The sequence below is a fragment of the Dasypus novemcinctus genome, chromosome 16 (assembly GCF_030445035.2).
Source record: "Dasypus novemcinctus isolate mDasNov1 chromosome 16, mDasNov1.1.hap2, whole genome shotgun sequence".
Lineage (NCBI taxonomy): Eukaryota > Metazoa > Chordata > Mammalia > Cingulata > Dasypodidae > Dasypus > Dasypus novemcinctus.
The window spans coordinates 16,281,922-16,308,157 of NC_080688.1; the positions used below are offsets into that span (position 1 = coordinate 16,281,922).

The 26,236-nt window shown below is 38.6% G+C and overlaps 1 protein-coding gene across 1 annotated transcript; it reads right to left on the minus strand.

Moving 5' to 3' along the window:
- Positions 1–22,797: 22,797 nt before the first annotated feature.
- LOC101439283 (olfactory receptor 2L3-like) lies at positions 22,798–23,797 on the minus strand. Its single transcript, XM_004461133.2, is given in 2 exon segments — positions 22,798–22,953; positions 22,955–23,797. Coding segments are annotated over 2 exon segments (999 nt in total).
- Between the last annotated feature and the right edge of the window lie 2,439 nt (positions 23,798–26,236).

Below are 26,236 nucleotides of genomic sequence, written 5' to 3' on the forward strand. Positions count from 1 at the left end.
TTCATTTTGTTTTGTTTGTATTTTCATTTTATCTTATTTTTTTACTTTTTTAAATGTCTTGATGGGTAACATTACATTATCCCCTAGTCTTTTCTCCCAGCGTATCCCCCAAAGTCTTTTTTTTTTCAGATATTTAGGGGTTTTTTTAGTTGGTGTTGCTGTTGTGGTTGGTATATATCCTTTTTTTCTTTCCCCTACCTGTTCCTTGCCCTTTACCCACCCCCCTTTTCTTTCTTCCTTTCTTCTCTTTTTTTTCTGTTTTTTCTCTCTCTCTTGTCCCTCAATTTCTTCTTATTTGATTTTATCTTAATTATACAATAGGTGCTGCAGGGAACACCTCACATTTGCTGGGTTTTGTCATCCTCTACTGCCTCATTTCTGTGTGAATTGATTTTGGCTACCTACACTATCCCCTTTCCCCTATATCTTGATATCCTCCATCATCTACTGTTTCTCCTATATTCCACCTCCCTTTCTTTGATCCACAAAGTGTCTAACTCTTAATTTCTAACACCTTTGTTTTGTTTTCTGACTGTTATCCACTCTTTTCTCTTTCTCTCTCTCACGAAAATACTAGCTTTCTAATTCATACCATATTCTTCCCATATTCAGTCAACTACCTCATTATAGGTACTATACCTACTGCTATAACTCTACACAACTTACATGAATCTAATATCCATCCTCCCAGTCTCATATTGTTGCTGTGTTAACATTCATCACCAATACTACTTTACACTTTTTCCTTGCTTACACAATTGCCTTTCCCCAGGCCTAATACTTTCCTTTAAAGTAAACTCAACCAGCAATAAGAAATTAGAATAAGAAGAACAAAGTGACAAAGAGAAGATATAACATTTACGCAAAAACAACAGCTAATTAATCCCCAAGACTAGACAAAGAAGCTAAGGAACTGATTAAACCCATCAAGAAAAAATGATGACCAGACAGCAACAAAAATCTACAAACCAAACCAGTAATCAGGTAAACATGGCTGAATTCAATGAACAAAGTAAAAACCAGGAAGGGGAGCAGAACTTCGCACAAGAAATGAAAGATCTCAGAACATTTATCACCTACAAATTAAATGAAGTAAAGGAAGAGGTTAACAACATGAAGACAACACTTGGAGGGGAAATTGCAGACATATGAAAAAAGATAACAGAAATGATGGGAATGAACACCACAGTTCAAGAAATCAAAAATACACTTGCAGCAAATATCAGCAGACTAGAAGAGGCAGAGCAGAGAATTAGTGATGTGGAAGACAGTATATCGGAAATCAAACAGATAGTAGAATTGCTCAATAAAAACATAGAAAAAATCCAGCTAGGACTTAGGGACCTGAATGATAATGCAAAACGCTCAAACTTACGTATTATAGGCATTCCAGAAGGAGAAGAGAAGGGAAAGGGGTCAGAAGGAGTGAGGCAGGAAATAATGGCTGAAAACTTCTTAAATCTACTGAAAGAGACAGCTGTACATATCCAAGAAGCACAGCACACTCCAATTGTCATAAAACCCAACAGGCCCACCCCAAGATATATACGTGTCAAATTATCCAATGCTCAAGACAAAGAGAAAATTCTAATAGCAGCAAGAGAAAAGAAAACCATCACATACAAGGGAAGCTCCATAATTTTAAGTGCTGATTTCTCATCTGAAACCATGGAGGCGAGAAGGCAGTGGTTTGATATAGTCAAGGTACTAAAGGAAAAAAATTCCAAACCAAGAATACTCTATCCAGCTAAACTAGCATTCAAAAATGATGGAGAGTTCAAAATATTCACAGATAAACAGAAACTGAAAGAGTATGGCAACAAGAAACCTCCCCTTCAAGAAATTCTAAAGGTAGTTCTGCAGGAAGAAAGGAAAAAACAGGAAAGGCAGAGTTGGAGGAGAGTGTAAGAGCAACGAGAAAGACAAAAAGAGAAGGGGGAAAAAAGCAAACAAAATATGACAAACACAACTCCAATCAAAATATGGCTAACACAAAATATCCTTGAAAGTAATAACACTGAATGTCAACAGATTAAACTCACCTATCAAAAGATTCAGACTGGGACATTGGATAAGGAAATATGACGCATCTATATGCTGTCTACAAGAGACACATCTTAGACCCAGAGACTCATGGAGTTTGAAAGTGAATGGCTGGAAAACAATCATACAAGCAAACAATAACCAAAAAAAGGCAGGAGTAGCTATATTAATATCAGACAAAATAGACTTTAAATGAGAAACAATTGTGAGAGACAAAGAAGGATACTACATTTTAGTAAAAGGGAAAATCTGTCAAGAAGATCGAACAATCATAAATATTTATGCTCCTAACAAGGGCGCCTCTAAATATGTGAGGCAAACACTAGAAAAACTAAGTGAAAGAATAGATGCATCTACAATTATAGTGGGGGATTTTAATACACCACTATATACTCTGGACAGAACATCTCAAAAGAGAATCACTAAAGAAACAAATATTTGAACAGTATATTAGAGGAGCTGGATCTAATAGACATATATAGATCATTACACCCAAACACAGCAGGATATACATTTTTCTCAAGCGCACATGGAACATTCTCCAAGATAGACCACATACTAGGCCACAAAGAAAGGCTTAATGAATTCAGAAAGATGGAAATCATATAAAATAATATCTCTGAGCACAGTGGAGTGAAGTTGGAAATTTGCAAGGGTCAGAGGCCCAGATTTCACACCATGATTTGGAAATTAAACAGCACACTCTTAGAAAAACAGTGGGTCAAAGAGGAAATCTCAAAGAAATCAGCGACTACCTTGAAACCAATGATAATGATAACACAACATACCAAAATTTATGGGATGCAGCAAAAGCAGTACTGAGAGGGAAATTTATAGCCATAAAGTCATATATCAAAAAAGAAGAAAGAGCAAAAACTGAAGAACTAACTGCACATTTGGAGGAATTAGAAAAAAAACAACAATAAAGTAATCCAACAGGAAGAAGAAGGAAGGAAATAACAAAGATAGGAACAGAACTAAATGAAATAGAAAATAAGAAAGCACTTAAAAAAATAAACAAGCCAAGAGCTGGTTTTGTGAGAAGATCAACAAAATTGACAAACCAGCAGCAAGACTAACAAAGAAAAAAAGAGAGAAGATGCAAATACACAAAATAAGAAATGAGAAAGGAGATATCACCACTAACCCCACAGAAATAAAGACTATCATAAGAGGATACTTTGAAAAACTATATTCCAACAAAAATGACAATTCAGAGGAAATGGACAAATTCCTAGAAACACATAAGCAGCCTATATCGATGAAAGAAGAAATTGATGATCTCAACAAACCAATCACAAGTAAAGAGAAAGAATCCGTCATTTAAAACATCCCAACTAAGAAGAGCCCAGGGCCAGAGGGCTTCACAGGTGAATTCTACAAAACATTCCAGAAAGAACTAACACCAATCCTGCTGAAACTATTCCAAAAAATCGAAACAGAAGGAACATTGCCAAACTCCTTCTATGATGCCAACATTACCCTAGTACCAAAGCCAAACAAAGACACCGCAAGAAAGGAAAATTACAGACCAATTTCTCTAATGAACCTAGACGCAAAAATACTTAGCAAAATACTTGCTAATCATATTCAACAACACATTAAACGAATTACACACCACGACCAAGTGGGATTTATTCCAGGTATGCAAGGATGGTTCAACATAAGAAAATCAATCAATGTAATACACCATATAAACAGATCGAAGGAAAAAAATCACATGATTATATCTATAGATGCAGAAAAAGCATTTGACAAAATACAGCACACTTTCCTGATAAAAACACACCAAAAGATCGGAATACAAGGAAATTTTTTGAACATGATAGAGAGTATATATGAAAAACCTACAGCCAACATTGCTTACAATGGAGAAATCCTCAAATCCTTCCCTCTAAACTCAGGAACAAGACAAGGATGCCCATTGTCTCTGCTCCTATTTAACATTGTCTTAGAAGTACTTGCTCGAGCACTGAGGCAAGAACCAGATATAAAAGGCATTCAAATTGGAAAGGAAGAAGTCAAAATTTCATTATTTGCAGATCACATGATCCTATACATAGAAAACCCTGAGAGATCTACAACAAAGCTTCTAGAATTTATAAATGAGTTTAGTAAAGTCACAGGTTATAAGGTCAATGCGCAAAAATCAGTAGCATTTTTGTACACCAATAATGAGCAGGATCAGGACGAAATCAAGAAACAAATACCATTCACAATAGTAAATAAAAAATCAAATAATAGGAATAAATTTAACTAAAGAACTAAAAAACTTATACACTGAGAACTATACAAGACTGTTCAAGGAAATCAAAGAAGACCTTAATAAATGGAAGAATATTCCCTGTTCATGTATAGGAAGACTAAATATTATTAAGTTGTCTATCCTACCAAAGCTGAACTACACATTAAATGCAATCCCAATAAAAATCAACACAGCCTTCTTTAAGGAACTAGAAAAACTAACTATGAAATTTATTTGGAAAGGAAAGAGGCCCCGAATAGCCAATGACATATTGAAAAAGAAAAACGAAATTGGAGGAATCACACTTCCTGACTTCAAAACATACTACAAAGCTACATAGTGAATACAGCATGGTATTGGCATAAAGAGAGACACACAGACCAATGGACTCGAATTGAAAGTTCTGCTATAGAACCTCATATATATAGCCTTATAATATTTGATCAAGACACCAAATCCTCTCAACTGGGAGAGAATGGCCTATTCAACAAATGGTGCCTGGAGAACTGGATATCCATATGTAGAAGAATGAAAGAGGATTACCATCTCACACATTATACAAAGATGAACTCAAGATGGATCAAAGACCTAAATATAAGAGCCAAGACCATAAAGACCTTGGAAAGCAGTGTAGGGAAACATCTACAAGACCTTGTAATAGGAACTGGTTTCATGAACATCACACCAAAAGCACGAGCAGTAAAAGAACAAATAGATAAATGGGACTTCCTCAAAATTAAAGCCTTCTGCACCTCAAAGGAGTTTGTCAAGAAAGTAAAAAGGGAATGTACACAATGGGAGATAATATTTGGCAACCATATATCTGATAAGTGACATAACTTTCATATATAAAGAACTCCTATATCTTGAAAATAAAAAGATAAATAACCCATTTTAAAAATGGGAAAAAGATTTAAACAGACACTTCTCCAAAGAAGAAATACAAATGGCTAAAATGCACATGAAAAAATGCTCCAAATCTCTAGCTATCAGGGAAATGCAAATCAAAACTACAATGAGATACCATCTTACTCCCATAAGATTGGCAGCTATGAAAAAAACAGAATACAAATGCTGGAGAGGATGTGAAGAAAGGGGAACACTCATCCACTGCTCGTGGAAATGCAAAAGGATCCAAATATTCTGGAGGACAGTTTGGCGGTTTCTCAAAAAACTAACCATAGATTTGCCATATGACCCAGCAATACCACTGCTGGGTATATACACAGCAGAACTGAAAACAAGGACACAAACCAATATATGTACACCAGTGTTCATAGCAGCATTGTTCACTATCACCAAAAGTTGGAATCAACCCAAATGCCCATCAGCAGATGAGTGGATCAACAAAGTGTGGTATATACACATAATGGAATACTACTCGGCTGTAAGAACAAATACACTACAAACACACGTGATAACATGGATGAATCTTGAGTACCTTATGCTGAGTGAAGCAACCCAGGCATTGAAGGACAAACACTTCATGACCTCAATGATATGAAATAAGAAAGCTGCCTCAGAGAGCTAGAGACTGAACGATAGGCTTAGAGGATATCGGGGGGGTGGAGGAAGGATGTGAGCCGACGTCTGCAGGGGTGGAATTTATGATGAGCTGGCGGTAAGTATGAGCACACAGAAGAGATAAAATGGGGGCAAGGGGTTGCCTTTGGGAGGGGCTTTGTGGGTTTGAGGGGGCCTGGGGATGGGCTGATGGGTAATCCTGCCCAAAAAGTGGGGGGTGGGAGGGGTAGCCTACGAACATAGGAGAGTGTCAGGTTTTGGTTGAAAGTAAAATGCTGAGATAATCGTATCAAAATATAATTAAGAGGGTTACCTGTTTAGGATGCTCGGAGGGGATGGTCTGATGCGGGACGGGCTCCTGGGGAATGTCTGAATGCTCATTTTGCCAGAGTGGGTGGTACCATTGGATAGAGACCCAAATAGTGAGAGTGGGGGTGGACCCACATCCTGGGGAGAACTAATGCCATCAAATAGAGGGAACTGTATCTCTTGAGAGAAAGGGTGGCTCCCAGGGCATTGGGACAGTTGAGCAAGTTAGGCCCTGAACACTGTTCCAAGTATTTCTGGATGTGGCTTCTCGGGAAATGGAGGTTGACTGTCACTGTGGGCACCAAGGGGATAGGAAAATGGATGTTAAATGTGTGGAACCAAAGTAAATGTGGGATAAGAGAGGACTTTCACGAGAGACACAAGGATGGATATAAAACATGTACTATTACACCATAAACATATAGGGGATGACAGACTAATAATGTAAACCATAATGTAAAACATAGGATAACTAAAAATTTAGAAAACTGTATATCCTAAAGTATGGACCACAATGTAAGCACAGATGTCATCTTCTTTCAAAGCTATTGTCACAGAGTCTCTACATCACTTTAAGTAAATATGATATGAATAAGGTATAAGAATATCGCTGTGGAAGGGAAAAGGTTTTACGGTGGATGTGTGGGAGTACTGCATATTGTATATATGAATTACTGTGGTCTGTGGCTCTTGTGAAGAGAAGTTCAATAATTAGGGAAAAAAGAAAAAAGAAAAAGGTAGGATGTAGAATTTTTCCCAGTCAACACGTATCCTATATCTAACCTTTAAACCCATCGCTCTATGCCATTTTACTAGTAAGGGATCCTTACATTATATTGGGCTTCAATTTTCAGGAAGTTTTGGAACACAGAGTGGTTCAACAATGGCAGCGGAGGAATACTGGTATAGGATATTATTGGTAGGTGATATATGGCTGACAGGGAGCTATACAGGGCATATGTCCAGGGTGCATGGTAATGTTTGGATATACTCATAGTGGCAACAATTAAAAACTACAGCTGGGGGGGGTGCTGGGTTCCTGGCCGGGGTTGCTCTGTCATGGTCACTAGGGGAGCAGTGGCAGTCCCCCAGGTGCAATGGTAAGGACCAGGAAGGAATGAGGGTCCAACAGTGAGAGCATGATACTAATGACTGTGCTTGTGAGCCTATATGCCTGAAATAAGAACTAGGCCTAGAGCAGCACTGTGCCTGGGAATTTCCTCCTGACAGCCTTTATGTTACTCAAATGTGGCCAGTCTCGAAGCCAAACTCAGCATGTAAATGCAATGCCTTCCCCCCAGCGTGGAACATGACACCCAGGGATGAGCCTCCCTGGCAACGAGGGATCACTATCAAGTACCAACCGATGATGCAACTGGAAAATGACCTTGAATTGAAGGTTCAATGCGGATCTAGCAGAATATCCCTGTCTACGTATAATAACATGACTTTAAAATGCTGTTTGACCTAATGTAAGGGGGAAATGGAAAGGAGAAATGAGTTTATATGGCTACGAGTCTCTAAAAAAGAGTCTGGAGGCTGTCAGAAGAATTGCACTTATGCACAACTGAGCAGAATCTAAGAGACAGATAAAGTAGATACAACCCCAGGTATTGGTTCCTTTGAGGGCTAGAGAGACCCACGGGCTCTGTGGTCATGGCAGATGGGGTTCACTGCCATGTCAGATGGCCCTTCTTTGGAGCTGGTGTTTCTGCATGATGAAACTGGACTCAGATGGAATCTCTTTTCATAAGACTTTCATGCTACTTTACTGGAATTGTAGTTGGTGTTGGGGTTTAAGATATATTTAGGGGATTTGAATCTCTGGACTGACAATATGATAGCCAGGCCCTGAGCCTCAACAGACTTCAGCTCCTACAATCTGATTTATTGGACTCACCTCACTCAGCTAAGATGGAGTTGAAGAAGGACAACCACCACACCATGGAGCCTAGAGTGCCTACAACTGAAAGCAGGAGGATTGCATTCAGTATCCATGTGGAATCTGAGCCTCCTCTTGACATAGAGATGCCACGGACATAACCAATCCAAGGTCCACAGAGAAAAGGTGGCATTGGAGTGGAGTGGGAAAAGTGGACATGGTGGCTGATATGGGTATGGGGAATGGCAGGAAGAGATGAGATGTGGAGGCGCCTTTGGGACTTAGAATTGCCCTGGATGGTGCTGCAGGGGCAATCACCGGACATTGTAAATACTCCCAGGGCCCACTGGATGGAATGTGGGGGAGTATGGGCCATGATGTGGACCATTGACCATGAGGTGCAGAGATACCCAGAGATGTACTTACCAAATGCAATGGATGTATCATGATGATGGGAGTGAGTGTTGCTGGGGGGGGGGAGTGGTGGGGTGAGGGTGGTGGGGTTGAATGGGACCTCATATTGTTTTTTTTAATGTAATATTTTTACAAAATCAATTAAAAAAAAAAAGCATGCACAAGACCTCAATACTCTCTTGCCTTTGGACCTTCACTCTTGCCTTTGTCCTGTTCCCAGTGCCTGTCCTGGTGCTGGTCTGTGTGTCTGTTCCTGCCTTCTGCACCATGCTCTCACCATTTTTTCCCTGCCATTATGGCCACACAAGTAAATCCTGGGCATTTATAATTTATAATGGGGAATTGTAATCTGTAAATCAGCCCACTTTATCACATTTCAGCCCCTTCCTCTCTATCTGGAACCCATGATCTGTTATTTTCTCCCACTTCTCTTCCCTCCCTACCTTAACAAATTACTGGCCTAACTCCCCTTACATTATTTTGAAATTAATTTCTCCAGCATAGTCAAGAACCTAGACAAAATCCAGTAACATATTTGGTGAGCAACAGCCACGAGGTTATTGGTGAGTGAAACTATATCCCACAGCCTGTTTAATGCCTTACTATGCTTATCCAGTTTAAACAGGTTTGCCTATGAGCCCCCATAGGATGTAATCTCAGAAGAGATAAGGCTGGGGCATGGGAACTCTTTGCATCTGCATCACATACCCAGATTTATGAGATCTTACCCTAGCATGGTGGGTTGGGGCACAGGACAACAGCTCAAATCATGGCACTGACAAGACAGAGGTTCCCTGGTAGAGCACCAGGAGGCAAAGCAGGTTTTTAAAGTGCTTTTAGCAGCCAGCTGCTTTGTCCTCAGGCCTGGCTGCCATTGCCTTTTCCCACCTTCTCCCCTCAGTGGCAACAAGGCAGTGATTGAGAGCTGGGAGCTTCATGGGTCCATGTCTTTGCAAGCTCACATTTCTATCCACCATACTGGTGGTAGGAAGGCAGTAGGCAGGGCCAAAGATGGAAGACATGGGAGTTTCCTTTCCCAGGGGTGTCACAGGATAAGATACCATTGTATAATTAACTTTTACCCATGTTTTACCTTCCTACATTTGCTACTCAATTTCTCATCACAAGTTTGTGTTAAAATGATTTGGGATGTTTTAAAAGTTGTAAAACTGAAAATGCCTTGGCTAGCAAGGAAATGAGCTAGAACAATTTAACTCTAATGACTTAATGGCCTTTTGATGGCTGGCCTAACTGGGAAACTCCTAGACATCAAAGTCATGAAACTAGAACTGTGTTTAAGACCTCTGGAAGAAAAGGAGGAAGAAGTTTTCTAACCCTTCTCCAAGGAGGAGCAATATTTGGCTTGGCAGCTTCAGCATGAAATCTATTTGACTCTGAGATCTATTTAGCCTGTCTCCCAAGTCCAGTATGGCCCTGGAAATACCCAGCAGGAGGGTCTCTGATGCCTGGGATGGCAGGAACCAGAGAAGTCATTCTGAATGTCCCCCAACACTTGAAGGCTTGGATGCTTCTATTCAGAGAGCAGCCAAATATTCCCAGAGATTTAGCTCAGATGCTCCGGTTTGGGTAACAGTGCAGTCAGTCTCAGACCCTGGAATGTAGGGGTACTGAGAAACAGAGCAGCAAACTCTGAATGGCACCCATTCTTTGGGTTCTTCCATTTAGAGGGCAGTCAAATATCCCCCTGACACTTGTCTCAGGTACTTTGATTTATGGTAACTACTCTAAGCATCTCCCACCAACTCAGCTTGGGTGCATTGGTCTGAACTCTGGAATTAATCAGACATCCCCCAGGACCTGGTCACCCACAAGGACACAGGATGCTGAGAACAGAATATCAGCTCCAAATTATGTGGAGTGGTGAATATTTTAGTCAGACTAGAACACTCAGATGCCATGTCAGTCAACTAAAAAGTGTTTCTTCATTCTTCCTAAAATAAAGACCACAGCCTCTAGCATACCAGCAAATTTCCTATAGGAATGTCTTCTCAAGAATCAGGAAAACTCTGCCTACTGCTGATCTACATGCCACAGTATAGCCAAGAGCAGCCTCTGTATGAAACCCTGAATTCCAGTTAAACAAGTGTGAAAAAAGAGAACCAATGAATCTGAGGCCCAGAAACCTCTTGTCATGCCTCCTTAAAGAAATGAATAAATATACCTCAAACTTCCATTATTTTAACCCAGTTGTGCCTATAAAAGGTGTGAATAGTGATCAGGAGCCACAGTAGCTACTAAACCTCTCCTGGAAAATAAGAAACCTCATGTGCCATCAATTAAAATCAAAGAGTTCCTAGAAATGCTAAGGGTATAAAATTCTCTCTTATGTTTTATCTGTGCTTAACTTTGTGTTCAACTTTGAAATTGGTGTTTAACTTTGTCAGTTTGCATGTGCCTAGGAAATCAGATTTTGGATTCACATACTACAAATTGGATAACAGTGAAAGGTAACCTAAAAATGAGTCTTTAAATGTCAATACTGACTTGCTAGTTGACTTAATGTATAAAGCACAAGTGGAAATAATTCAACAGCTAAAAAAGCAGAAAAAACTTCACAGAGTTATTACTAATAAAATTCTTGTGGCTTAGCTAATAAAGGTATCCAATTTGCCTTAAAGTAAAAACTTGTTAGAGACCATAATTCGGAATTAAAATATTAATGGCAAAGAAGAACTTCATAGCAGTGAAACCTGACTGGAAGCCACCTCAATGCACATATTCAAGTGGTGGTAATGAAAGTTTCCTTGATTTCATTGGGAATTTTCAGTTTTGATTTTAAAAATGGAATTAGTTGTTTTTCCTCTACTGCTAAAAATACCTGCTAATTAATGTTTTCATGGTAAAAGTGTAAAAGTAAGAAGCAAAGTACTAAATAGTTGATTTGATTTGTTACATATTGCACTGGAAGTGTTTAAAAAGTATATAAAAATCAAGAGATAAACTTCAGCATTGTCAAACTCTCTTGTGCATTCAAACCAGACCTTCAATAGACTGCAGGTTGCCTCTCCATTTGAGTTAATGGCTAGGTTGGTCACTGACTCCTTAAACAATAAATGTACCTGCTGTATCTCTGGTTGTGCTCCTGAAGTTGATGAAGACTACATTGTAGTTTCAAACTCCTGCAGCAGCCAACAATGGCTTAATATATCCAAATGTATAATGGATATTGCTTACAGAGTGGCACTGTTTCATAGTGCTGAAGGATGCTATGCACCAGACTGGTGGAATCCTGGAACCTACTTTTCTAGCTTCTGTCTAGGGTCAACAGTAATGCAGCTTGCTTGGTGTGTGAAGGACATACCAAGTGGAGCAGTGATCACCCAAGTTCTGTGAGTAGAACATAAACACAATTGGCTTTATGGCCTGCTCCCTAGGAAAGATAACATGTAAGATATTGCAAACCTGGAACTTAAACCTATTGCAATTCAAAGAGAAACTTATGCATTGGTTAGTATATTAATTAGTATTAATTATTGTACCTATATCCTATTCTGCATGTATGCCTGATGATTATGATGATATTCCTATTTTAGATCATATGCAGAGAAATATTGAACATGTTAAAAGTTCTGATAAACTTCATTTTCTAAGTAGTTAATGAACATACCTATAAGATAAAGGAATGGCCACCTTGCCTGAGAGCAATGGGGGCAATAGTCCTTTTAATATAAAAAGCCACCAAATTAACTTGGGAGTGACCTCTCCATCTTCACCCCACAACAGAGTGAGATATGCTTAGCCCTGGTCTCCCTCCTAGCCCTCATTCTCGAACCTGTTCCACTCATACCCTGGGGAGGACTGGCAGATCCATATCCTATCCTACCAGGGCCAAGTATTTTCTTAAAAGAAGGGGAATGGCAAATGAGGTGGCTAAGACCCACTTCAGCTTAGGTACTTTGTGTTGTCCATGGAAAACGTTTCTCACCCAGGACCTAGAAACCAGGTTCTGATCAAACTTGGCAAGAAAACAGACCTTATTCTCAATTAGAGCCAAAATGTAAGGATCTTTACTCTGTAGTTCTGATCACTCCCACAGCTATTAAAGTTAAAGGAATTTCTAGCTTGGTGTACTAATCCTGAGTGAAGCCAGCTCACCAAGAAATGCCAGTTCACCAGAGGCACCCAACAGGATGTATGAATGCCATGCATTGGATGGCCTGAAATACTTCATCAAGAGATAAAGTTAAGTATTGTCTGAGTCTTTAACACATCACCCTTAAAAACCCTTGTCTGTTTGCATTTGAAAAAGGCAATGTGTCTTCTCATCCCCCTCTTGTCTGCTCTAGGCATAACCACCACCATCAAAAACTGGGGTTGGCAATTTATACCAAACCCTATTAGGTATTTCAGTCACACCCTAGATCTAAATAACAGCATAAATAAAACCAGCCATGCCTTAGAAACTCTAAACCATCAAGCAGAAGCTCTTGCTGCTGTGGTGATGAAAAATTGCAGGGTACCTAACATGTTAACTGCTGCACAGGGAGGAGTATGTCCTGTCCTTAAGGGATAATACCATCACTATGTACATTACTCTGAAATAGTCCTAACCAGTATTCAAAACCTGCCAATGAAACCCACCAATGTCAGAGAGTTGCAGCCTTTATAGGCACCTGGCCTTTTCCACTTTTTGTGGTCCAGTATCCTCTTAGTGGGACCATAAACTTTCAAAATTCTAATGAAGTCTATTTCTTGCAGAATCAACATATATTAGCCATATGGGGACTTCATCCAAATTCACCCAGGATGTCAGATCCATCTTCCTCCAACTGAGATAGAATAACAGGAGGGTTTTACACCTTGTTAGGTAGGGCCTACTGCCTCGACCCAGCAGGAAAAAGCTACAAAAGAATGATCATCCCTGCAGCACCACCCAGGACAACTCCAAGTCCTGAAAACGCCCCCACATCTCATCTCTTCCTCCAGCTCCCTACCTCTAGCAGCCACCATGGCCACTTTCTCCACACCAATGCCACATTTTCTTTGATTACTAATCATAATAGTTCATGAATAGAATATCAGTAAGTCCACTCTAATCCATACTCTATTCCTCCATCCTGTGGACCTTGGAATGGTTGTGTCCACTCCATGAGGTGCAGTGGTGCTCAGAGATGTATTCATCAAATGCAATGAATGCCTCATGATGACGGAGGAGATTGTTGTTATGGGGGGAGGAGTGGGGTGCAGGGTCTGGGGGTAAATGGGGACCTCATATTTTTTAATGTAATATTTTAAAAAAATAAAAATAAAAAAAGATATACCCCAAAGCATTTGTCTGAAGATAGAAATAGTAATGAGAGTGTTATTGAATTTGTATTTTATAAATTTAATCATATTTACCTTCAATAAAAGGTGAAGTTCCCCCAAAGGGAAAAAAAAAAAGAATGATCACCATCCTTCAGCACACCTTTAAGAATAAAGGTGTAAACTCTCTGAGAGGGGAATGAAGCCAACTAATAAATTAAGAAACAAATAGATGGTTCTGGAACTGGCAGAGAGTCCATGTGGACATCAATAGCCCCAAGATGGCTGCTGAAAGGCCCCCAACCCCAAGTTTCTGCCATTTAGAACAAGATTTCCTCCAGAAGCCACAAGCTCTGGATATTCCCAAAGTACTTTCCCATTGGGCCCTCCCAGGGGATTGGTGGGTTGGTTAATCAATGAAAACAACAAACAGCTGGGACTCCTCCTATGCCATTAGTAAAGGGATGGAAAAATTAACAGTTCATAAAGCAGGCACAAGGCCTGAATGCTCTCTGCCTTTGTACCACCATTCTTGCCTTTGCCTTGTCCTGGTGCCTCTCCTGGTGCCAGTCTTTGTGACTGTTACTGCCCTCTGTGCCCTGTTCTCACTGTTTTCCCCCTGCAGTCATGGCCACACAAATAAAACCTGGGCATTTATAATTTAAAATGGGGAATTGTAATGTATAAATCAGACTGCTTTATCAACTTTATCAATTTTCAACCCCTTCCTCTCTACCTGGGACCCATGATCTGTTATTTTCTCCCATTTCTCTTCCCTCCCTACCTTAACAAATTATTGGCCTAACTCACCTGATGTGCTCTTGAAATTCATTTCTGCAGCATAGCCAAGAACATAGACAAAACCTGCTAACATCTTCTAAACTGAAACATTTAAATGGCTAATTCCAGGAAGCCATTTAGTAAAAACCTAAATTAATGTTAATAACAACATGTAACTTCATAACAGGGTAATCTGTCAAAGGCCATCTCAATCTCCATATTAAAGTGGTGGTAAGGAAAGATAAATCTTGATTGTATTAGGAATCTTCACTTTTTAAAAAGTGATGGAAAATTTAATTTTTCCTGTTCTACTAAAATAAAATACATGTTAATTAATGTCATTATGGTAATGGTATAGAAGTAAAAGGCAAAGTACTAAAATAGTTAGTTCATTTGATATGTCATAAGCTGCATTGGAAGTGTTTATAAAGTGTATAAAAATCAAAAGTGATAGACTTCAGCATTGTCAAACTCTCTTGCACATTCAAACTAGGTCTTCAATATGGTGCAGGTTGCCTCTATATTTGAGTTATTGGCTAAGTTTTTCACTAAAATAATAAAGGTATCTACTACTTTTCTGGTTGTACTCCTGAAGTGAATGGAAACTACATTACTGTTTCAAACTCCTGCAGTAGCCAGCAATGGCACAACATGGCCAGATGTACAAAGGACATTGCCTCCAGAATGGCAGTTTCATAGTGCCAAAGGTTGCTATGTACCAGGTTGGTGAGACACTGGAGCTCTACTTTCCTAGCTTCTCTGAAGAGTCAACAGTGCGGCAGCATACTGGCTGTGTGAAGGACATACTAAGTGGAGCAATGCTTACCATACTGATGTAAGTAGAACTTAAACAGAACTGGTATTATGGACTGCTCCCATGGAGAGATAGCATGTATGATACCACAAATCTGGAGCTTAAATCTATTTAACCACAGCTCAAAGGAAACTTATGCATTGGGTAGTGCATTGATTAGTATTGAAATAGAAAGGGAGAAGAAGATTGTGAATTAATGACCATATGGGTGAAATCTATGATAAAGTGGAAGTTAATAGTGCAGTGAAGGGATATGACAGGGGTGTGTGATACTATTGGGTTTGGTGATGCAAATTTGACAATGGGGTAGGTTGGCGAGGGTGGGTTGGATGGTCCTTGGAACTGGGGTAGGGTTGGGGGAGGGAGCAGTGGAAAACTGGGGATTGCAGGTATGTGGTGGAAACTACAATGTTTGGAAAGCTTTTGGCATTATGACAAGGAAGGGTTACTGGTTTAGGGTATTAGATGGGGGGCAGTTAGGACAGGGTGTGCCTGGTGCAGTCTTCTAGAAAATGTGTGAGTGAACATTTTGTCATGTTGTATCAGTGGGTGGAGACCCACATAATGAGCAGGAAGGAGTTGAACTCCCATTCTGGGGAGGCCCAATATGTTCTCAAAAAGGGTTGGGTGTCTCTTGAAATTCACCATGGGACCCAAGGGGGAGGGGAGGAGGAGTAAAAGTAGATGGGAGAGGAGGTACGTAAGGGCAATGGAAGTATTTTACATGATCTTGCAATGATGGATACAGGTCATGTTATTTCATCAAAACTTTATAAAAGTTATGATCTAGATTTTAGACAATAATGTAAACCACTGACCATAGCCAGTGGCTATGTTTCAATATCTGTATATCAGTTGTAACAAATGTATTATCCACATATAAAAAGGTTATTGATACCAAAAGAGAGAAAGGAGGAAGTATGTTGTGTATATCGGAGTCCCTGTGTTCTGTATGTGACTTTACTGTAACCTAAAACTTCGTTGAAGACAAAATGAAATAAGATAAGACACTGGGGAAGAAATGGAAGAAAATGTCACTGTACATACAGGACAAGAGATATTAAAATGATGAAAGGCAAAATGTCAAAATACTTTAAAATATATTTTTCATTATTTTTTTAATATCCCAATTTTTAAATTTTATTTTATTTTTTGTTTTCCTAAATTATTATATATTTTATTTCTTATGTTTAAACCTATCATTATTATTTAATTTTCTTTATTAATTGTATCTGTTGATATTCTTGGCTCCATTTTTGAAGACGTTTTGAATCACAGATGAGTTACAACTGTGGCAGGGGAGGATCATTGGTGTAGGGTGTCAGTAATGGGGGATGCATGGGAGGAAGTTCACCTGAGCATACATATAAGATATATAAATGTGCTCAAATGTTCATGGGACATTGTCATGGTGGGTGGAGATTCACACAGTGACTGAAGGTGTGTTGAATTCCCATTCTGGGGAGGTCTACCACATTCTCTAATGGAACAGCAACAATTCCCTAAGTACAGGGATAATGACTAGTGAAGAAGTATCGTCCATTGATGAGCCCTTGATAATGACAATTATGTTTATAAGACTTTGCTCTTGAAATTGCAACTTAGCCTAGTGTTGCACGGTGCCTAAGAGTTACCTCCTGAAAGCGTCCATGTTGCTCAAATGTAGCCTCTCTCCAAGCGACACCCAGCATATAAATGCATTATCTGGGGATAAGCCTCCCTGACAATGTTGGATTACTAGTAAAAACCAACTAGCAATGCAACTGGATAAAAGATCTTGAATAAAAGGGGGGATAGGTAAAGAAAAATGAATTTATAAGACTACGAGACTTCAAAGTGAGCCTGGAGGTCATCACAGAGGGAATGCATGTCCTACACATGTCTCAGCAGGATCTCATAGACTGCCAAAGTAGACATTACTCCAAATAGTGGGCTCCTGATGGCTCTGGAGGCACCCAGGTCCTTTGGTCATGTAAGATAGCTCTGGAGTTTGGTGCCTCCCCAGGGGGCCCTAATTTGAAGTTTTTGCTCGTGAGTGTGACAAAGTTGTACTCAGATGTGACTTCTCTAGATATGTCTCTTCTGTTGCTTCTATTTGAACCAATAGTTGGTGCTGAAGTTGGTGGATCTACTTCCAAGAGAACTGAATCTTTGAGCTGATCATTGGCCAGCTAGGCCCTGAACCTCCATGGAATAGCAACACCCACTCTCCAGCTCATTGAACTCACCCAGGGTATCTAATAAGGAGGTGAGGATGGACAACCACCATAGCAAGGAACCAAGAGTCTACAACTGCAAGCAAAAGAGTTCCATCCACCAGCAATATGGGATTGAGGCTCCCTCTCAATTAGAGGTGGAGGGGGCATTACCATCCCAGATTTCTCAGGATTGGGAAATAAAATATGGACTAGAGTGGATTTACCGGTATTATACTATAGACATTGTAGTTCTAGCAATGGAAGAAATTATATCATTGATGTGGAGACAGTGGCCACTGGAGGTGCTGAAGTCAGAGATAGGGAAATAGAGGTGTAATATGGGGGCATTTTCAGGACTTGGAATGGTCCTGAATGACACTGAAATGACAGATACAGGCCATTATATTTCCTGCCATAACCTATAGAATTGAGTGAAAGAGAGTGTAAACTTCAATGTAAACTATAATCCATGCTTAGTTGTAATACTCCAAATGTGTTCATCAACTGCAATGAATGTACCACACCAATGTAAGAGGTTTTTAATGTGGAGAAGGGTGGGAATTGTGGGGCATGGAGCATTTGGGAATCTCTTATATTTTTTTGTTCAACATTTTATGTAATCTAAGTATCTTTAAAAAAATAAAAAATGTTTAAAAATATTCTCTACTTATATCTCTTTTATCCTAGATATATGCCTGATAATTATGGTGATAGCTTTTATTTTCTAGATCATATACAGAGGGATATCAAACATGTTAAAAGTCCTGGTAAACTTTATTTTCGAATTATTTAATAAACATGCCTGTAAGGTAAAGGAATAGCCACCTTGCCTGAGAGCAGTAAGGGTAACAGCTCTTTTAATTTAAAAGGCCACTAAATTAACTTGAGGGTGACCTCCCACAGTCTTCATCCCATACCAGATGAAAGGTGTCCTTTCCAAGGTCTCCCTCCTAGTCCTTATTCCAGAACCTCTTCCACTCATACCCTGGGGAGAACTGGCAAACCCACATGCCATCCTGCCAGGGGTAAGCATTTCCCCACCAGAAAGGAAATGGCAAATGAGGTGCCAAGGACCCACTTAGGCTTAGCTCTTCCAAAATGGTCTATGTATAACCATTCCTAACCAGGACCAGGAAACCAGGTTCTTATCAAATCCTAGCAAAACAGACCTCACTCTCAAGTAGAGCCAAAATAGAAGGGACCTTAATCTGTGGTTCTGATCACTCCCACAGCTATTAAATTTAAAGGAATTGCTAGCTATGTGTTCTGACCCTGAATGAAGCCAGCTGCCCAAGGAAATGCCAGGTCACCTGAAGCACCTGATGGGAGATATGCATGCCAATCATTGGGTGACTTGAAATACCTCTTCAAGAAACAAAGCTAAATAGTGTCTGTCAAAGCCAGCTGTTTCCTCTAAAATCTAGTTCAAATGCCTATTGCAAAGGGGAGGGCAAGCCAGACACTCCTTAATAAATTGTATCTCTTTTCATTTCCTATATTTTCTTCCTTTACATTATCTAAAAGGGAGATGCCTTTTCTCATTCCCCTCTTAGCTGACTTCAACATAACCACTACCATGGAAAACTGGGAATGGCAACTTATACCAAAACCTTTATCTATTACAATCCCTCCCTAGAGTTAATAGCATAAAAGAAACTAACCATGCCTTAAAATCTTTTAGACAACAAATGGACTTGCTGCTGTGGTACTGCAAAATTACAAAGCCCTAACAGTATTATGGGCGGGGGGAGCATGACAATTTTTCAAGAAAAAATACTTTTTTTATATAAATCACTCTGAAATAATCCTAAAAAGTACTCAAAACCTGCACGATGAAGCCCACTATATTCAGGGTGACACAGCCTCTGAAGACACCTGACCATTCTCACTCTCTTGGCCGAGTATGTCATAACTGGTCCCCATTTTAGGCCCACTTACCACCATCTTTATCCTTTAATGAGACCATGTATCTTCAAAATTCTAGCTAAGTTTATTTCCTCCAGAATCAAATCTTTCCAAAACAGGATGTTATTCATGAGGAGATTTCAGCCAGTTCCAACCAATGGACACATCTTCCCTCAACCTTGATAGAAGAGCCAGAGGTTTATATCCTGTCAGGCAGGGAATCCTGTCCTAATCAGCAGGAAGTAACTACTGAAGAATGATCACCACCCTCAGCACCCTCTTAAGAATAAGGGTGTAAAATCTCTGAGGGGAGAGTTGAGGCAGGTTAGTACAGAGTAATGGAGGAGAAGATGAGTCACAACTTGGCCAGCAGACAACATTGTGAGCAGTCAACATGGTGAGTAGACAACATGGACAGAAGACAACATGGTTACAAGACATTCCTGGGAACTTGAGTGTAAATTTGAGTTTCCAGTTTCTCTTTATGGGACCTCCCCTTAGCCCTGGATATTCCAAACTTGCCTCACCATTGGCCCCCACCTTAGGTGAGGTAACAAATAACCACTGAGACCCATCCCCTTATCATTAGGAAGGGGAAGGAATAATTTACATTTTAAAAGGTAATCATATGAAGCAGAGCTCACTCTTTATGTCTAGAGGGGTCTGAACCAAATCTTGGTGTGTATTTCCAACTTTCTCTCCCATTTCTCAGGAAGCTTTCTTCTTTCCCCCATTTCCCAATTTTTTTTTACTGGTCTAAAAAAAGTTTAAAAAACCAATATGTCAAGCCTTCAATATTATTGCAAGTAACTATGAATCTTATGTTTCAAATTGGAACTTTTAAATTTACCACATGTTCCAAGGGAAGGGGGATGGAAGAATCGAATGGATGCAACATAGGGCAATTTTAGGGCATGGGAATTGTTCGGTATAATCTTGCAATAATGGATGAGGGCCATTTTATATTTCATCAAAACCTATATAAGTGCTCAGTGCAAAATGTAAACCATAATGTAAACCACTGAGCATGATTAGTAAAAAAAGGATACCACCAATCAGTGGGGGGAAATGGTTTTTAGAGATGATGTCTTTTCTATATAGAGAAAATAATGCTGAATCTTTATCACACAACATATACAAAATTTGACTTTAGATATATTTAAATTATAAAAGTTAAGAACAGAAATGTTTGATGCATGTCTTTTTTAAACTTGGACTTTGGAAAAGTGCTTTCAATAACATATTAAAGGGTAAAGAATATTATGTAGAACCCAAGTAAATATCAACATTTATTTCAATAAAAGCTACTACGAAGTTTCCAAATGGGTTCCAGACTGAGAATAAATATTTGCAGTATCTGAACATATTGACACTACAGAAATACCTGGAAATGAACAAGAAGTAGGAAATTCTGTTCAAAATAGCAGGGTTTATGAGATGAGCACTTCATAGTAGGGGAACAAATGGCTCAAACATCGTATGAAGATGAACTCAATGAAATTTGTAATATAATAAATGCAAATTAAAATGAGTTACAATTTTACCCCATCTTGTTTGCATAATTGTATAACACTGATGATGTGTGTGAGAGGATATAAGAAACCTGAAATCCCTAGGAACTCCCAAAGATGGGGTAAACAAGTGCAGACATTATGCCATACAATCTGGCAATAGTTTACATAATAAAGTCTGAATTCACCTGTGTCCTATCATTCTTATTCTTGGTCTGAATCCAAAAAATAGAAAACACACACATATATTTTCAAAAAGAGGTCTTAGAAGAAGATTTTTACAATATCTTTATTTGTGGTAATAGAGATTTGGGGGTAAATAGGTATTTATCTTTCAGTAAATATTTGTCAAATATGTGGATGTCAGTGTTCTGAAATATTATAGAATATTATATGCAGATAAAAGCAATGTATTAGTTGCATATTTAGGAATATATATCATTTTAAAACAGCTTTGAATAAAAGAGAAAAAACAGAATGAGTTCTATAACACAATGATATTTGGGGAAAGGAAAAAAATAACTAATTCCAAAATATTTGTTTAAGAATAGGTATATCTATAAGGACATAACACATTTCAGTAGATCTTACTGGAGGAACAGAGTGAAAGTTGTGATCAGGGAAAATTGAGGAGAAAAAGGGAAAGAAGCCATGTATAAACTGACAAAAATTATTGGACATCATCTGAATAATATTAATACTTTCTTAAAAAGAAGAAATTAATAACAAAATAATGAAAATAACAAAGTACCTAAAACCAAATTATAATGAAAGTTATTCTCTAAACTTTTCTAAGTTTACAGAAAAATAAAAATAATGAAGAAATATAGGATACATGCACATATAAATATGAAATATTCACATTTGCAAAAATTATTTTAATAGTAGTTTTACTACAATTATTTCAATGCAAATAGTAAAGATATAATATGATGAGTACATAATGTAAGTTTAACAATTTGAAACATTCTGCCATATACTTTAAATTTTCTTAACTTTAAATTTTCTTCATTTTTTTTCCCCACTGAAACATAGGTTCACAATCTTATCTCTTTGGACATACCAGTGAGGATTTCTCTACAATAGCTATTTTGAATAGCAATTGCTGAATTTTAGAGTGTGCATATCTTCACCTTTATTTTTTTTTGTTTTTTTTAAAAAAATTATTTATTTATTTTTTTAAATTACATTATGAAAAATATGAGGTCCCATTCAACCCCACCGCCCCTGCCCCCCACTCCCCCCACAGCAACACTCTCTCCCATCATCATGACACATCCATTGCACCTGGTAAGTTCATCTCTGAGCACCACTGCACCCCATAGTCAATGGTCCACATCATAGCCCAGACTCTCACGTTCCATCCAGTGGGCCCTGGGGGGATCTACAGTGTCCCGTAATTGTCCGTGAAGCACTATCCAGGACAACTCCACGTCCCGAAAACGCCTCCACATCTCATCTCTTCCTCCCGTTCCCCACACCCAGCAGCCCCCATGGCTACCGTTCCCACACCCATTCCACCTTGTGAAGTTACTTGCCAAAGTGGTTGGGCAAAGGTGCAGTTTCCCTTAACTTGTGATAGAGATTGAAATAAAATTTCTCTTCATAAAGTTAAGTCCAGAGATGAAAGACCATAATTGGATATTGGGGTATGCACGTGTATTTTTTTAAGGACTTATTGAATATATTTGTAATAACAATAATTGGATTTGACCAGAACATGTCAAAATAATTGTAATAATAAATAAGACATTAAAATTATACTCAATGTATACCTCTGGTATATGCCTGAGATCATGTCCATTCAAACAAATGATTGGCAAAATATAAGAGCCTGAATTCTCTTCCTTTCAAACATGGTATTGTATTTCTATTCTGACAACAAAACATCTAAATGATTGGATGGACTATGATGTAACTGAGATTTGAGGGTGGCACTTCTGTTGAGAGGAACAATGTAGATATGTGCTACTTCCACCCTTGCAAAATTTTCTTATCACTTTACTCACAGCCCCAACCACTTCTTTGTTCCTCAGACTGTAAATGATGGGGTTGAGCATGGGGGGTCACCATGGTGCCAAGCACAGCTCCTATCTGTTCTTGCTCAGGTGTGTGGTAAGAGCTGGGTATCATGTAGATGAAGATGGCCTGACCAAAGTAGAGACTCACCACAGTCAAGTGGGAGGAACAGGTGGCCAGAGCTTTGTTCCTCCCCTTCCGGGAGTTCATCTTGAGAACAGTCAAGAAGATGAGGGTGTAGGAAGCCAGAATAAGAATAAATGGGACCAGGAGAAAGACAATAGTTGAGACAAATTTCACCATCTCATAGGCTGATGTATCCACACAAGACAGTCTCATGATGGCAGGCATTTCACAGAAGTAATGGTTAATCTCCCTGGAACCACAGACAGGGAAATGCATTGGGTAGATGGTATGGACAAGAGCAGCAAGTGCTCCCACAATCCAAGCTGCAGCAGCCATCTGGAGGCATACCACTGGGCTCATGAGGACTGTGTATCTCAGAGGGTTACAAACAGCCACATAGCGATCATAGGCCATGAGGGTTAGCAAGACACACTCAGCAATTCCAAGTGTAAGAAAGAAAAACAGCTGAGCTGCACATGCAAAATAGGAAATGCTCTTTTTCCCTGTGAGGTAGTTAGTTACTGTCTTGGGAACTGTGCTGGAGATGTAAGCCAGGTCAATGAGGGAGAGCTGACTGAGCAGAAAGTACATGGGTGTGTGGAGGTGGGAGTCCAGCCAGATGAGGAGAATCAAGAGAGAGTTTCCAGTTAAGGCAGTGGAGTAGATGAGAAGAACAATGATGATAAGAAGATGGGGATGTCTGAACCCAGGAAAAAGCCCCAGGAGGATGAAGTCAGTTGAGGTTTCATTCTTTTGGTCCATGTTTTCATTCAAATGTTCTATTTGAACTGAAAATCTGTAGAGGTGAAATAACATTACAAGGGATGTTGTGCTTTGTTAAAATAATTGTGTCTTTTCAATATTCTTACTCTTTGAACATTTATTAGTTGAAATTTAAAATATGTATTCCTGCAAAATAAGAACTTGAAAAATGCCCCATTGAATGAAATTATAACTTTGACTAAGAACTGTGCTGATTTGGTCAAAGTATATTTAATACTTTAGTCCTTTACAGATGACAATCTTGATCACCTGGATCTTCATACAAACTTATGGTTTGTTTTTATTTCTGACTGTTGGTATACTTAATTTTACATATACCAGTTCTATGGAAAACACTAAATTGTCCTCCCTCAACACAGAATCTTTTTGGAAACTCTTGAGGCACTTCCCAGCTAGACCCCAGAGGTTTTCAAAATGAGACAAGAGGAAGGTGTTTATTTTCATCATACTGGAATTCATAATTCACACATTCTGCTTCACTCTTCTGTTTTTATTTCTGCTACCCTAAGCCCTAGGTTAATTTATCTTGAATAAAATTCAATAATCTCTTTGCCTATTTCTTTTCTATCAAAGTCCTGGGTTATTCTCTGTTTTCTACAGAGTAAAACTAAAATTTGACTGAGTGATTTTAAAGTTCTGTACACTCACCTCCAAACATTAAGATAAATGTGTGCCAAAGAAAGTATAACTTCTTTTTTCTGAATTGTGGGATCATATCACCATAAATACTCATTCTTCAAACAAAGAGGTAATTGGTTTTATAAAAGTTGATATTCTTTTTTTGGTGATTAGGAATACTTTTGTGCTTGTACTACTACAAATAGAATAAATGCTTTTGTTCTTCTGTGTGGAATATGTAATGTTATTCAAAACCTTCCATCCTCATGCATTTATTTATTGGAAGTAATAGTAATTAAAACATAATATAAAGTCCAACCACCTTTGAAAAACATTAAAGTTCTCATTTTGACTGATATCAGCATGGTGGCCCTAAGGTATTATGCTTTTTGTTAGATTTCCAGTGATTCTTTGAGTGATATCTTCTGTTTTTTGAGGGCACCTTAATTTTGATGGTTTTCAGACTCCCTCACTGTTGAGATGCATATGTTGCTCTTTAAAGTTACTTCTTTTTCTCCTTGGAAGAAATAGTTATAAATAAACATGTTTGTTACTTTCTTCTCATGGAAGGCAAAATTGGTTATTAAAACTCTGTAGCTTGTTTGTTCTGTTTTTGTTTATATCATTACTATTATTACTGGAATAATGAAAATGTTCTAAAAATGAACATTGTGTTAAATAGTTGTGATGAAAGCACAACTATGTGATTATACAGAAGACCATTGATTGTGTACCTTGGATGGATTTATTAATATGTATCAATAAAATTGATTTGTTGAAAAAACACATTTCATCTAAAAAGCATAGCTCTATAGGTGTGCATTACCCCTAATGTATGGGTTTAAATTTGAGTGCTAAAAAATTTAAAGAAGCACTGTAGAAACATTTTGGTTTCTATTCAGCCCCTATTGGAAGTGTTTGGGCAAATTGCTTCCACCTATAACTCTCATGACACCTCTATATTCTCCTAAACCATTTTATTGAAAATGATGGTTAAAGAGGGAGGCACAGTCTTGCTATGCAAATCACATTATGCAGGTTGTGGTAGACACCCTAATAACTGTGCTGTTGAAGAGCATAACATCCCTCCTATAGAGGTGTAGGAGAACTGTATCTCCTATAGAGGTATAAGAGGATAGCTTTGCGAATCTTTTAAAACTCTGCCATTTAAGATTTATGTAAAGGGCCTGGACTGGAAGTTTTATCCATCTTCTCCTCCACATGTTAGTAGAATTCATTCCATAGCATTCTTTTTTAATTTTAATTTTTAATATTCAGATTACATAAATGTTACATTAAAAAAATATAGGGAATTTCCAGATGCTCCACTCCTTTCCCCTGCCCCACATTCCTACCTTAACAATATCCTTCATTAGTGTGGTACATTTGTTAGAATCGATGAACACAAATTGGAGCATTGCCACTGAGCATGGGTTATAATTTACTTTATTGTTTAGCATTCTTACTTACTGTGAGAAGGCTTCATATTCATGTACCACAAACTTGTTATGTGGTTTTTGCCTCACCCTGTGGTGTGAGACTTGGTGAATGACCAAAACAACCTTTCAGCAAGTAAATCAATTGTTATAGTAATAGGAATGGGTAATATAATGGTGCCATCTGTTCCCAGTTACAGTTGTCTGCTGAACTTCCAGTCACTGTAGTCATGCATTTTGTATTCCATAGCTCATTGGAATTAAGTTAGTTAAGTGATTTGTAAAAGCCAATCTCTGACATCTCAAGACCCTGAAAATAGACTATTTTTCTACACTTGGCTCGGATATTAGACAGTATATGAAA